The 15727-nt window shown below is 50.6% G+C and overlaps 1 protein-coding gene across 1 annotated transcript in view; it reads left to right on the plus strand.

The window, feature by feature from the left end:
• The window catches only part of LOC311248055 (dedicator of cytokinesis protein 2-like), a gene marked incomplete at both ends in the record, with an annotated part of 35713 nt that extends 20290 nt beyond the window's left edge, over positions 1–15423 (plus strand). The window contains 3 exons of the mRNA XM_084339017.1: positions 2476–2701; positions 8339–8436; positions 15334–15423. Of these exons, the coding sequence (XP_084195143.1) occupies positions 2476–2701; positions 8339–8436; positions 15334–15423 (414 nt within the window). The remainder of the gene's footprint in view (positions 1–2475; positions 2702–8338; positions 8437–15333) is intronic.
• Positions 15424–15727: the final 304 nt, after the last annotated feature.

The following is a 15727-nucleotide window of genomic DNA, read 5'->3' on the forward strand; positions in this document are numbered from 1 at the left end:
ACCCAGCGTATTGCCTCCTTTAGTTCTCACTTAGTTAGTAGTTTGGACATTTCATCTCCCACTCTGTTTTTGTTCTCACTTAGATAGTATTTTTGGACATTACATCTCCCCCTGTGTGTTTGTCACACGAAGATATTATTACTTTGTTACTTTGGTTATTTGGACTGTTCTGCATCTGCTCTGTTTGTTCCCTTTTGAATATTAACCCTCTCCTCTGTTCTGCAGAGCGGCCCAGATGTTTTCCCACCAGTCCCCAGTTCCTCCCTGTCCCCAGCCCGCCTCCGCGGGTCTCTGTCCCCTGTTCCTCCCTGTTCCCCAGCCCGCCTCCGCGGGCCTCAGTCCCCTCTGTCCCTAGTTCTCCCCTTTCTAGTTCCACCTAGTTCCTGGTCCCAAGTTCTCCCCTTCTAGTTCCACCTAGTTCCTTGTCCCTAGTTCTCCTAGTCCCCAGTTCTCCTGTTCCCTAGCTCTCTTTGTCCCGACTTCTCCTAGTCTCTAGTTCCTCCGTTTCCTTAACCTTCCCCTAGTGTTCCTTTAACCTTCCCCCAGCGTTCCTTTAATGTTTCCCCTAGCGTTCATTAACCTTCCCTTAGTGTTCCCTTTTCCTGCCCGCCTCTTAAAGGCACCTAGTTTTTCCCCTCTTGTTATATTCCTGTATTTGTGTTCTCCCTTAAAGGGACAGTGCCCTTTTTCCCTGTCTCTCAATAAATATCTGTTTCTTGGCAAACCATCATACCTGTCTTGTGTTGTGCGATTGGGGTCGGTTACAAACCATAACAGAGGGTGGTAGTGTCTGTCACAGATCGATATGTACTATTATTAACCCTTTCACTACCACACTACCAAAGGGTTAACCCTTTCACTGTAAAAATACAGAAGGTTAACCCTTTCAGTGCCACACGACAAAGGGTTAACCCTTTCACTACCGTAGTGTAGTGTGGTAGCGAAAGGTTAACCTTCTGTATTGTGGTAGTGAAAGGGTTAAAACATGTAATGACTCAGTGGAGAAACAGAAGATCTGTCGCAACTTCATCATTCAACCGAGCTGCGTGAACTGGGGAAAAAAAGGAGAAAGATTCTGCCATTCTGGTATGTTTGCGTGTAATCAATAAAGCACCAGGTGTTCATTTCTGAAAACCTTTCGTCCAAAATGTTATTTCCCGCTGCGGCTGAGACAGTGTTCATTCAGTCAACGGAAATGATGACTAAATATGGTCGTCAACGAAGCTTTCCCCCCCCCCGATGAAAACGAGACGAAGAAGAAGAAGAAGTTTGCCTTTGAGAACCAATGGTTCTCGAGCCGTAACGGCACATGGGGCAGGAGCCTATCTCCTGTTTCCGTAGCGTGAGGCAGCTTGATGTACAAGTACACCCCTTGGACATGACGCTAGTATGTCGCAAGGACTTCCCCCCAAACCAACCCTTGATGCTGAGTGTCAAGCAGGGAGGCTATGGGTACCATTTTAAATAGTCTTTGGTATGACTCGGCCGGGGCTTGAACTCCCAGCCTTCCGAACTCAGGGCGGACACTCTACCCACGAGGCCACTGAGCCGACGAAAACGAGACGAGACGTCACGTTAATGGAGATCATGTGACACTAACGTGACGAAATTATTCATGCAATGCCGTTGACTAAAAACGACGACACCAAATGTAGTTTGCAAAATAAAATCGTGCTTCAATTGTATTTGCTACTTGCTAGCTAACAGGAACTTGTTTGCCGAAAGGAAAGTAACAAACATAATGGTCTGTTCAGAACCCTTATTATAAACATTATTGTAATGTTCTGGGGTTTTGTGTGTCGCTCTAGTCGTATGGTCTTAGAGGCACCACTGTTATGCTGGGGGTGTTGTTTACCCCCGGGAGAGGTGGGAAGACGGACCGGATGTTACGCTATTGTTGTTGTGAAGCTAGCGTATTGGGTAGACAGCTGTATAGTGTATGAGAAGGGAATTATCAACCTGTAAAACCCCATATTGAGCTGGAAATAAAGCACTCCTCTTTCTTCCCTACATTACTGCATGACGGATCGCTACATTATGTTGATCCACCACAATAGAACACATTAAATAGCTTACATCAGTCTAACCAGCTAGCACTAACGTTAGCTTTTTTTGCTCACGCCAATTTATGAGGCTGTAACTGAGTGGCGAGACTAAACAAAAGAGACTAAATCGAGACTAAACAAAAGAGACTAAATCGAGACTAAACAAAGACTAAAATGCTCAGAACTGTGGTTGACTAAAACTGACTAAACGAAAAATAAATGAAGGTGACTAAATGATGAAAAGGAAAAAGAGCATTTGACACATGACTAAGACTAAAACTCAAATTAAAAAGAGCTGACGAAAATTAACACTGGGCTGAGAGGAGCATCTGTGCTCAGTGAACCTACCCTGGGCGAATAAACAACAGCTTTTTCTTTCTGCCAACCTCTCTCTCTCCCCTCTGTCTGTCCCCCTTCCCTCCCCCTCCAGGGTGACAGTAAGCGCATGGAGGACGTTAACAGCTACCTGTCGCTGGCCTCTACCCGCCACCACCACCACCACCACCACCACCATCACGGGGACGTCCACAAGGGGGCGACGTTGGGCCGCAGCTCAAGCAGTCTGTCCGTGAGCGGAGGGGGGGGCCTGTCCGTCAGCTCCCGGGACGTCTTCGCCATCTCCACCCTGGTCTGCTCCACCAAGCTCACGCAGAACGGTACGGGAGGTGGGGGCGGGGCTTCATCATCTCCACCCATCCCCACGATCGATAACCGAGCGCTCCGACTTGAGCTCCCGAGATGATAAACGCGGCCAATCACAGCTCTGCACGCTGTCAGCTCGGTTACATCTTTGTCCAGCTGAATTTAGGCGTCGCCGGCAGGCTAGCTGGAGCTCTGCAGGCTAGCTGGAGCTCTGCAGGCTAGCTGAGGCTCGGCAAGCTAGCTGGAGCTGGGCAGGCTAGCTGGAGCTGGGCAGGCTAGCTGGAGCTGGGCAGGCTAGCTGGAGCTCTGCAGACTAACTGGAGCTGGGCAGGCTAGCTGGAGCTCGGTAGGATAGCTGGAGCTCGGTAGGCTAGCTGTAGCTCGGCAGGCTAGCTCTAGCTCGGCAGTCTAGCTGGAGCTCGGTAGGCTACCTGGAGCTCGGTAGACTAGCTTTAGCTTGGTAGGCTAGCTGTAGTTCGGTAGGCTAGCTGTAGCTCGGTATACTAGCTGTAGTTCGGTAGGCTAGCTGGAGCTCGGTAGGCTAGCTGTAGCTCGGTAGGCTAGCTGTAGCTCAGTAGGCTAGCTGTAGTTCGGTAGGCTAGCTGTAGCTCGGTATACTAGCTGTAGTTCGGTAGGCTAGCTGGAGCTCGGTAGGCTAGCTGTAGCTCGGTAGGCTAGTTGGAGCTCGGTAGGATAGCTATAGCTCGGTAGGCTAGCTGGAACTCAGCAGTCTAGCTGGAGCTCGGTAGGCTAGCTGGAGCTCAGCAGTCTATCTGGAGCTCAGCAGTCTAGCTGGAGCTCGGCAGGCTAGCTGTAGTTCGGTAGGCTAGCTGGAGCTCAGCAGGCTAGCTCTAGCTCGGCAGGTTAGCTGTAGCTCGGTAGGCTAGCTGTAGCTCGGCAGGCTAGCTGTAGTTCGGTAGGCTAGCTGTAGCTCGGCAGGCTAGCTGTAGTTCGGTAGGTTAGCTGTAGCTCGGTAGGCTAGCTGTAGCTCGGCAGGCTAGCTGTAGTTCGGTAGACTAGCTGTAGCTCGGTAGACTAGCTGCAGGTGGGGGCGGGGCTTCATCATCTCCACCCATCCCCACGATCGATAACCGAGCGCTCCGACTTGAGCTCCCGAGATGATAAACGCGGCCAATCACAGCTCTGCACGCTGTCAGCTCGGTTACATCTTTGTCCAGCTGAATTTAGGCGTCGCCGGCAGGCTAGCTGGAGCTCTGCAGGCTAGCTGGAGCTCTGCAGGCTAGCTGAGGCTCGGCAAGCTAGCTGGAGCTGGGCAGGCTAGCTGGAGCTGGGCAGGCTAGCTGGAGCTGGGCAGGCTAGCTGGAGCTCTGCAGACTAACTGGAGCTGGGCAGGCTAGCTGGAGCTCGGTAGGATAGCTGGAGCTCGGTAGGCTAGCTGTAGCTCGGCAGGCTAGCTCTAGCTCGGCAGTCTAGCTGGAGCTCGGTAGGCTACCTGGAGCTCGGTAGACTAGCTTTAGCTTGGTAGGCTAGCTGTAGTTCGGTAGGCTAGCTGTAGCTCGGTATACTAGCTGTAGTTCGGTAGGCTAGCTGGAGCTCGGTAGGCTAGCTGTAGCTCGGTAGGCTAGCTGTAGCTCAGTAGGCTAGCTGTAGTTCGGTAGGCTAGCTGTAGCTCGGTATACTAGCTGTAGTTCGGTAGGCTAGCTGGAGCTCGGTAGGCTAGCTGTAGCTCGGTAGGCTAGTTGGAGCTCGGTAGGATAGCTATAGCTCGGTAGGCTAGCTGGAACTCAGCAGTCTAGCTGGAGCTCGGTAGGCTAGCTGGAGCTCAGCAGTCTATCTGGAGCTCAGCAGTCTAGCTGGAGCTCGGCAGGCTAGCTGTAGTTCGGTAGGCTAGCTGGAGCTCAGCAGGCTAGCTCTAGCTCGGCAGGTTAGCTGTAGCTCGGTAGGCTAGCTGTAGCTCGGCAGGCTAGCTGTAGTTCGGTAGGCTAGCTGTAGCTCGGCAGGCTAGCTGTAGTTCGGTAGGTTAGCTGTAGCTCGGTAGGCTAGCTGTAGCTCGGCAGGCTAGCTGTAGTTCGGTAGACTAGCTGTAGCTCGGTAGGCTAGCTGCAGCTCGGTAGGCTAGCTGTAGCTCGGCAGGCTAGCTGTAGTTCGGTAGACTAGCTGTAGCTCGGTAGGCTAGCTGTAGCTCGGTAGACTAGCTGTAGCTCGGTAGGCTAGCTGTAGCTCGGTAGACTAGCTGTAGCTCGGCAGGCTAGCTGTAGTTCGGTAGACTAGCTGTAGCTCGGTAGACTAGCTGTAGCTCGGTAGACTAGCTGTAGTTCGGTAGACTAGCTGTAGCTCGGTAGACTAGCTGTAGCTCGGTAGACTAGCTGTAGCTCGGTAGGCTAGCTGGAGCTCGGCAGGCTAGCTGGAGCTCGGCTGGCTCGCTGGAGCGCTCGGCAGGCTAGCTGGAGATGGGCAGGCTAGCTGGAGCGCTTGGCAGGCTAGCTGGAGCTCGGCTGGCTCGCTGGAGCGCTCGGCAGGCTAGCTGGAGATGGGCAGGCTAGCTGGAGCGCTTGGCAGGCTAGCTGGAGCGCTCGGCAGGCTAGCTAGAGCTTGACAGGCTAACTGGAGCTGGGCTGGCTAGCTGGAGCTCGACAGGCTAACTGGAGCTCATCAGGCTAACTGGAGCTCGACAGGCTAGCTGGAGCTCGGCTGGCTAGCAGGAGCGCTGGGCAGGCTCGCCGCAACCTTCACAACCGCTTACATCTACTGTAGTGATTTTGTTGAACGCTTTTGTCCAAAGTTACTTGTACAAGTCAGCAGTAAGGGTACAACTCTGGCAGCTAAGTATAAGTAACATTGTTCGTCAAACAGTGTCGAACTTGTGTGTGTGTGACCTTTGGTGACGTCACAGGTGTTGCTTCTTCTTCTTCTTCTTCTTCTTCTTCTTCTTCTTCTTCTTCTTCTTCTTCTTCTTCTTCTTCTTCTTCTTCTTCTTCTTCTTCTTCTTCTTCTTCTTCTTCTTCTTCTTCTTCTTCTTCTTCTTCTTCTTCTTCTTATTCTCTCGTGTCTTCGTTCACACGGTTGGTGAGGGGCGGCACAGGATTGGTTGAGCTCTGGTCTTCCGGAACCTTCTGTTTACATTAGAGCCACATTATGTGAGGAGCTGAGGATATGGATTCGATTAGTGGGGGATGTCATCACTTTGTCCTACACACAATCGCCTGCAGGCTAACAGGCACACACATGCGCGAGCATGCGCACATACACGTATACACACACACACACACACACACACACACACACACACACACACACACACACACACACCCATGCGGAGGAACGTGTGACACAGGTGCGGTAGAACAGCTGTTGGTGAGGAAACCAGTCCGTCATTATAATGAATACCATCCTGCCATTAATCACCTGCACATACACGTATACACACACACACACACGCACACACACACACACACACACACACGCACGCACGCACGCACGCACGCATACACACAGGGAGGCTAGCAGCCATTAATTTGGCAGCTAATGGGGATTTATTAGCTATATAAATAAAACAATAAACTAAAAACACACACACATGGATGCACATACATGTACATGCACACAAACACAACAGATTTGACTCTAAAGACACACACACACGCACACACACACACACACACACACACACACACACACACACACACACACACACACACACACACACACACACACACACACACACACACACACACACACACACACACACACACACACACACACACACACACACACTCTCCTCTGCAATACACCTTTCAAGCGTGAAGTCGATTCGGCGAACGTGGAATTATGTGCTAGAGATTCCCGCCTCTATAGTTGGATATCGCTCAAGGGCACGCCGAGCACTAAATCATCACTTGACCAGCTCAAGCTTCCAGAGGGAGAACATATGTCTTGTCTAGGACGGCCCTGGCTGGCTGGTTCCCGGGCGGCACGGTGGAGCAGTCGTTAACACTGTCTCCCCCTAGTGGCACGGTGGAGCAGTCGTTAACACTGTCTCCCCCTAGTGGCACGGTGGAGCAGTCGTTAACACTGTCGCCTCACAGCAAGAAGGGCCTGGGTTCAATTCCCGCTTGGGGACCCAGGTTGCCGCGTTTTCCACGTACCCATGTGGGGGGTGTCTCCCGGGCCTTTCTGTGTGGAGGTTGCATGTTCTCCCGCCGTGCTCACAAGGGTTCCCCCCCCCCCCGATAAGATAAACCCAATGGAAAACCCGATGGAAAAACATGCACAACAGATCGCTAACGCTGTCACATCCCTGACGAAGACGGACAGGAGCACTTGGTTCGATCCCCGGGGCGCGGCGCACGCTGCAGCCCTCGTCTGCTCCCGGCTGCCCTTTGGGTGGAAGGACGACGGAAGGGGTCAAGCGCAGAGAGGACATTTTATCGGGGTGACCCTCCCCCCGTCCAAAAAAAGGATGCGTGTTCCTAGGTGTCGGCCATCTCGCATGTGTGTGTTGCTGCTTGACGATGTAGATTGATTGATTGATTGAAACGTTTATTAACAGATTGCAGAATGGGTACAGTACAGTACGGCTCAATACACACAATTGTTATGGGGATGCAGACCAGAGAAAGACTTTCGTCTTGTTTACATCAGGGTCCCCCATTTTCAATTCATCACAACATATATGACATACACGGCATACAGATAGACAGTGTACTGCTACATCTATACATTTATGACATATCAGATTTGCAAATACAGTACTGTTTGTGATACAAACGTGTCCAGAAAAAGAGTGTATATACATTTGACGTAGGAACTGTACATTGGAGGAGGTTGGGTGGGTGGGGTGGGGTCGGGTGGGTGGGTGGGTGCTGTACATTGGAGGTGGTGGGGGGGGGGGGGGGGTTGAGTACACTGTACACTGTACATTGGCATACTGACAAAGCCATACTTGGTCATTTACTGTACAACTGGGTTAGGGGCCAGTGTGCTACAAATAAAGACTCCTTCGAGTCCAGTTTCTTGTACGCTAAGCTTTGCTCGCTTCATATCACAGCTGGGGAAAATGAACGGAGACTGAAAAGAACCCACCGATCGATCTCCCGGGTGACGAGGCGTCATGTCATTACATTTGATGTCGTCGGAAGCATTCTAGGTGACCTAAACATACATGTACAATCCAGGCCACTTTTCTGTCCAACACTTAGCACAAGGTTGTTGAAAACGTCAGAACTTCTCAAAATTAGAGTCTGTTCATGTCTGTTTTTAGTCTTGTTTTAGTCGGTCATGGTGTTGCCACGATGAGTCGAATGATTAGAGTGAACATTTAAATGTTTACGTTCTCTAACCACATTATGCATCGGGGCAAAAATGTGGCTATAGTTTTGCACAACACACCTGACAATGGACCTGTCTCAAAACCCTGCCCCTTTTCTTGATCCTCCAATCACAGCTGTCGCTTACCTCTTACCTCAAAGTTTGTACGAGGAAGTCAGAGGTAAGCGACAGCTGTGATTGGAGGATCAAGAAAAGGGGCAGGGTTTGAGACAGGTCTATTGCATACCCAATGGGTATAGGATAATATAAATGAGTACTACTGAGTAATATGCTGCTAATCAGATGTATAGTATGTACAGAGTTGTGGTATTAATATGCACAGTGATACAGGTAGAAAGACACCTCTGCTTGCTCCTCCACAGTGGGTCTCCTGGGGCTGCTCAAGTGGAGGACCCGGCCCGAACTCCTCAGAGAGAACCTGGAGAACCTCAAGATCATCGACGGAGAGGAGGTGGTGAAGGTGTGTTCAGTATACAGGGGCATCCCTAGAGTTTGAAGCTTTCTCTGGGAGAACATAGAAAAAAAAAGACTTCTCAAAGGCTATGTAAATCTGATTTATTTACTCTTACTGTATGTGACATAATGTACGTGACATAATATTATGAAAGTGGTCCAAATCAGAATTTGGTCCTAAATCAGATACAGGTCTGGTATTTTCCCAGCGTGACCTCAGTCTGAACAGTCGGGTGACTTTCATGCAACTTTTTATGTCACTCTATAGACTGAAATTTGTCACAATTTATTTTACGTCCATCTTCTTTGTTGTCAGTTTTTGAGCATGCGGGTGATATTGATATTGGCCACATTTAAATCAGATCTGAGCAATGAATCGGAATTGAGCACTAATGCCTGCAGTGTGAACGCACCCTAAATGCCTGCAGTGTGAACGCACCCTAAATGCCTGCAGTGTGAACGCACCCTAAATGCCTGCAGTGTGAACGCACCCTAAATGCCTGCAGTGTGAACGCACCCTAAATGCCTGCAGTGTGAACGCACCCTAAATGCCTGCAGTGTGAACGCACCCTAAATGCCTGCAGTGTGAACGCACCCCAAATGCCTGCAGTGTGAACGCACCCTAAATGCCTGCAGTGTGAACGCACCCTAAATTCCTGCAGTGTGAAGGCACCCTAAATGCTCTTAATCAGTTTTGAGAGGGAGGTTTTCAAGACGAAAAAATTAGTTACACAACATAATAATAATAATAATAATAAATTCAATTTGTACCTCACTTTACATTTGTAAAAATCTCAAAGTGCTACAGGAGATAAAAACAAACAGTTAAATGAATAAAACAATTAAAAATGAATAAAACAACCAATGAAATGGAAGAACATTAAAAATAAAATAGATTAAAATAATGAAAAAAAATTTAAGAAAAATGAATAGAAGTAAAAATAAAAGTAGAAAAAAAATTCAGGCTAAAGCCTTGTTAAAAAGAAATGTTTTAGGCCCCTTTTAAAAGCATCAACGGATTGTGGTGCTCTCAGGTGGATGGGGAGAGCATGCCACAGTCTGGGTGCGGCAGAGCAGAAGGCTCAATCGCCCATGTTTCAAGTTTCAAGTTTCTTTAATAGTTGTCAGAAGTACGTAATACTTTTATACAAAATGCGTCTTACTGTTACGCTCCAGAGACTGTGCTAGACAAGATAAGTATGAAATAAAATAGTATAGCATGTAATAGAAGTGTGAATCCATGGTGTGCAGCTTAGTCCTGGGGGCTTTGAGGAGGTAGGCTGTGCCGGAGCGGAGGGAGTGTGAGGAGGACTGGGGGGTGAGGAGTTCCTTGAGGTAGGCAGGGGCACCACCGTGTACGCACTGGTGAGTGAGGAGGGAGACCTTGTACTCGATCCTGTGTTCCACGGGGAGCCAGTGAAGTGATCTGAGGGTGGGGGATGATGTGATCATATTTGCGCACCCTCATCAGGATCCTAGCAGCGCTATTCTGGATGGTTTGCAGTTTTTGAATGCTTTTACTAGGAATCCCGATGAGGAGTGCATTGCAATAGTCGAGCCTGGAGGAAACAAAGGCGTGGACGAGTTTCTCAGAATCTGCCAGGTGAGGAACGGAGTTTAGTGATATTTCTTAGGTGAAAGCAGGAGGTCTTGGAGGTCTTGCAGAGGTGTTTGATGTGAGTTGCGTATGTGAGGTGGGGGTCCATTTTCACGCCCAAGTTGGTGACAAGGGTGGAGAGGGGAATGTCCTGACCGGAGAAGGAGATGGTGGTGATGGTGGATGACCGGACCTGGTGTGGGGTACCGATCAGCTTGGCTTGAGTTTTGGAGCTGTTGACCTGGAGAAACCTGTGGTTCATCAACGCCTTAGTCTCCTCCAGGCAAGCGGTCAGTGTGGGGGGTGATGAAGGTGATGATGGTGTAATCCGGATATATAGCTGGGTGTCGTCAGCGTAACAATGGAACGACACACCGTGCCGGCTGATGATGCGGCCGAGGGGGAGCATGTATAGGGTGAACAGCAGGGGGCCGAGGATGGATCCCTGGGGGACACCGCAGGTGACGGGGTGGTTGGAGGATGTTGCGCCTCCAAGGGAGACACACTCAGTCCGACCAGCCAAGAGGGACTGGAACAGGCCAAGGGCTAGGTCCCGGAGTCCGACGTTTGAATGGAGACAGTCCAGTAGGATGGAATGATCCACCGTGTCGAAGGCTGCCGATAGGTAGAGAAGGACCAGAATGGATGGGGTTCCAGCATCCGCCGCCATCAGAAGGTCGTTGGTGACCCTGACCAGGGCCGTCTCTGTACTGTGCGCAGAGCGGAACCCAGACTGGAACTTCCCGAAGATGTTGTCGTCTCTGAGGTGTGCTTGGAGCTGCACCGCAACTACCTTCTCCAGCACCTTGTAGAGGAATGGGAGGTTGGAGATGGGCCAGTAGCTGACGAGGGCCTCTGGGTCCAGGGTGGGTTTCTTCAGGAGGGGGGTAATGATAGCAGTTTTGAGGTCAGGCGGAACGTGGCCAGCCTGCAAGCAGAGGTTGATGGTGCTGGTCATAAGGGGACCAATAGTGCGGATGTTGGCTTTCACCAGGGCTGTGGGGAGGGGATCCAGAGCACACGTGGATGACTTCATCCTCCCGATGATGGCCTCGACCTCACGCTGTGTGGTGTCACTGAAACAGCGGAGGAGCTGGGAGACTTCAGGCTGTAGGACTGCAGGTGGAGCAGGTGAAGAAGAGGAGCCGGGGAGGAGAGAGCGGATGCCCTCAACTTTGGCTGTGAAAAATGACATGAAGTCATTACACCGCTTCTCACTGGTCTCTCTGTGTGCCTGGGTTTGGGGTTTGAGGAGGTGGTGTATGGTGGAAAAAAGCTGTTTAGAATTGCCGGGGCTATTGTTGATGATGTTGGAGTAGAACCGTGGCCGAGTGTCCTTCAGGGCTTTGGAGTAGGCCTTTTGGTGCTCTCTGTAGACCTCTCTGTGCACGGTGAGTCCCGACGCAGTGAGGCGTCGCTCAAGGACACGGCCAGCCACCTTCATCTCCCTCAGCTCGCTGGTGTATTTTAATTCCCCGTTCGTCACGATCACAGCAAGACGGGTTACAGTGAAGCGCTCGTCGTGTCGATCGTGATGAATTCAGAATCCAAACCAAATCGCAGTCAAGAACCGTCCGTCAATATTCGAGCAGATCGAATGCTTTTCCCCGGCGTCTCTAGAGATAAGAGACGAGACGGCACCGCCAGAGCGTCTCCGGCCCCCCACGGATGACATGTAACAGACGACGCATGTTGTCTGATGATAAGGGACTTCTAATACTCATGCTCATATCTGCATATAAAACGGACAAAGGTCTATAATTACTGCACAGCGTGGGCTCCACATTGGGTTTAGGGAATAGCAGAATTGGCATCCCTGATAAAAGAGCCCTTTTCACTAGAAGAAAGAATCATGTCCAAGCTCAGGCGACTAGACGGCACCCTCTCCTCTCTCCTATCACATTTAACGATACTGAGGACCGCATTGCATTTTACGTGGATGACATATTGTTGTTTATAGATAAGGTAGGGCTGTCCCCGACTAAGGATTTGGATGGTCGACTAGGATTGGCCAAAATTTGCCGTTAGTCGACTATTGGTCGACTTAAAAAAAAAAAAAAAAAAATCATTCCATTTGGGCTGTGGGGGGTGCTTAATGTCTGAAGGAGTCGACTGAAGGCTTCTTGTCCTCTGCAAAAGCATGAAATTGGTCCACTGATGGATACATCTTGATATTTGTCTAGTCTAGTGTGTTCATTAGACGGGTGAAATCCTCTTTCAGTGCCTCTGTGCCGGTTTTCGTAGGCAGTTAGCCTCTGGTATGCGTGCCATTAGCGTTAGCCACGCTTCTAGGCCTCTTTTCTTTTGGAAAAAATGATAGAAAAATAAAAAAAATATTAATATATATATATATATATATATTTTTTTAAATTATATTCGACTAAGAGGTTGGCCAGTCGACTATGGCTCCTTTCGACCGATTAGTCGACTAATCGGTTAATAGGGGTCAGCCCTAAGATAAGGCAGCCGTGTTTACCCCACACATCTTGGAGACCTTCTGATCATGTTGTATGATGTCCGGTTCCAAATTCAATTGGATGAAGTCTCACCAGTGCCTTTAAACTCAACATTAGACCCCCGGCTGTACTGCCTTCTCATCAACCCGTAGTGAATTACTTCGAAGTACATAGGGATTGATGTCTGTCCATCGTTAAGCAACAGCACTAGCAAAAACTTGAAAGGCATTTTTAAAAAACCACAAAGAGGCGGACCTCGAAAGATGGCGTCGTCTTCCTCAGCCGTTGCAGACCCGTGTTATTATAATCTATTATTTTTACATTTACATTTTTTACATTTTGTCATTTAGCTGACGCTTTTATCCAAAGCGACTCACAAGTTCTGTACGACAAGTCAGCAGGAAGGGTACAACTCTACAATGTTCATCAAACAGTGCTGAAACTTGGGTGCTGCAGTATTGAGTGCATAGTAGTAAATACATTAGTATAGTAGTGCATGAGAGTAGAAGACAGTAAGAAGGTTAGTGTATTTTCTTTCATTAATTTCAGTTATTGATCGATGTGTGTTTTTAGTCAACGGCGAAAGAGTGGTCTTGTTTCGGCTGTTCCTAACTGTGGCGGGAAGTTCGTTCCACCATCGTGGAGCGAGGACCGAAAATATAGGCGGCTTCTCTTTGAGGACCCTCGCTCGGAGCTCGGATAGGAGGAGTGGGTCTGAGGCGGCCAGAAGATGCAGAGCGGATGGGTCTTTGAAGGCATTGATTACTGGAATAAGATATATTCACTAGTCTCCAAATTAATATGGGGGGGGGGATCCTCGGGTCAAGATGTCAACCTTGAAATGCCACAGATCCGAGGGTCTCTCTCTCGGTCCCAAACACGCCTCACAGATCTGAGGGTCTCTCTCTCGGTCCCAAACACGCCTCACAGATCCGAGGGTCTCTCTTGCGGTCCCAAACACGCCTCACAGATCTGAGGGTCTCTCTCTCGGTCCCAAACATGCCTCACAGATCCGAGGGTCTCTCTCTCGGTCCCAAACACACCTCACAGATTCTAAGGGTCTCTCTCTCGGTCCCAAACACGCCTCACAGATCTGAGGGTCTCTCTCTCGGTCCCAAACACGCCTCACAGATCCGAGGGTCTCTCTCGGTCCCAAACACACCTCACAGATCTGAGGGTCTCTCTCGGTCCCAAACACGCCTCACAGATCCGAGGGTCTCTCTCTCGGTCCCAAACACGCCCCACAGATCCGAGGGTCTCTCTCGGTCCCAAACACGCCACACAGATCCGAGGGTCTCTCTCGGTCCCAAACACGCCCCACAGATCCGAGGGGTCTCTCTCTCGGTCCCAAACACGCCACAGATCTGAGGGTCTCTCTCTCGGTCCCAAACACGCCCCACATATCTGAGGGTCTCTCTCGGTCACAACAAGCGCTATTTCTGCTCTTTTGTACTTTGTCCTTTTTCAACATGGTTAACCCCTGAGTGACACATCAGTCTCTTGGGGGTCCGTGGAGGGGAGGCTCACAGGCTCTCTCTCTCCCTCTCCCTCTCCCTCTCTCTCTCTCTCCCTCTCCCTCTCTCTCTCTCTCCCTCTCCCTCTCCCTCTCTCTCTCTCTCTCCCTGCCCCCTCTCCTCTCCCCTCTCTCTCTCCCTCTCCCTCTCCCTCTCTCTGTCTCTCTCTGTATGTTCATACCTCTCTCTCTGCCCCCCCCCCTCTATCTGTCTCTCTCTCTGTATGTCCATACCTCTCTCTCTGCCCCCCCCCCTCTATCTGTCTCTCTCTGTATGTCCATACCTCTCTCTCTGCCCCCCCCCTCTCTCTGTCTCTCTCTGTATGTTCATACCTCTCTCTCTGCCCCCCCTCTCCCCCCCTCTCTCTGTATGTTCATACCTCTCTCTCTGTCCCCCCCCCTCTCTCTGTCTCTCTCTGTATGTCCATACCTCTCTCTCTCCCCCCCCCTCTCTCTGTCTCTCTCTGTATGTCCATACCTCTCTCTCTGCCCCCCCTCTCTCTGTCTCTCTCTGTATGTCCATACCTCTCTCTCTGCTCCCCCCTCTCTCTGTCTCTCCCTGTATGTTCATACCCCTCTCTCTCTGCCCCCCCTCTCTCTGTCTCTCTCTGTATGTCCATACCTCTCTCTCTCCCCCCCCCCTCTCTCTGTCTCTCCCTGTATGTCCATACCTCTCTCTCTCACCCCCCCTCTCTCTGTCTCTCCCTGTATGTCCATACCTCTCTCTCTGCCCCCCCCCTCTCTCTGTCTCTCTCTGTATGTTCATACCTCTCTCCCCTGCCCCCCCCCCCCTCTCTCTGTCTCTCTCTGTATGTCCATACCTCTCTCTCTGCCCCCCCCTCTCTCTGTCTCTCTCTGTATGTCCATACCTCTCTCTCTGCCCCCCCCCCTCTGTCTCTCTCTGTATGTCCATACCTCTCTCTCTGCCCCCCCCCCCTCTCTCTGTCTCTCTCTGTATGCCATACCCCTCTCCCCTCTCTCTGTATGTCCATACCTCTCTCTCTCCCTCTCCCTGTCTCTCTCTGTATGTCCATACCTCTATCTCTCTGCCCCCCCTCTCTCTGTATGCGCATACCTCTCTCTCTCCCCCCCCTCTCTCTGTATGCGCATACCTCTCTCTCTCCCCCCCCCTCTCTCTGTATGTTCATACCTCTCTCTCTCCCCCCCCCCCCCTCTCTCTGTATGTCCATACCCCTCTCCCCCCCTCTCTCTCTCCATGTTCATACCTCTCTCTCTGCCCCCCCCCCCTCTCTCTGTCTCTCTCTGTATGTTCATACCTCTCTCTCTCCCCCCCCCTCTCTCTGTATGTTGATACCTGTCTCTCTGTCTGTCTCCTAGTTCCTGCAGGACACGTTGGATGCTCTGTTCAACATCATGATGGAGCACTCTCAGACTGACGACTACGACATCCTCGTGTTCGACGCCCTGGTGAGACGGTGTGTGTGTCTGTGTGTGTGTGTGTGTGTGTGTGTGTGTGTGTGTGTGTGTCTGTGTATGTTCACTGAGCTGTCACCTCTCACCGTGTGTATTTATGTGTGTGTTGGAGAGAGAGAGAGAGAGAGAGAGAGACAGAGGAGAGAGAGAGAGAGAGAGAGAGAGAGAGAGAGAGAGAGAGAGAGAGAGAGAGAGAGAGAGAGAGAGAGAGAGAGAGAGAGAGAGAGAGAGAGAGATCAACATCAACATGTGAAAGATAGTTTCTACCTCGTCAGCCTGCCACTGCATGTGACCTGTT

This window comes from Notolepis coatsorum (assembly GCF_963971535.1).
Source record: "Notolepis coatsorum genome assembly, contig: SCAFFOLD_1600, whole genome shotgun sequence".
Taxonomy (NCBI): domain Eukaryota; kingdom Metazoa; phylum Chordata; class Actinopteri; order Aulopiformes; family Paralepididae; genus Notolepis; species Notolepis coatsorum.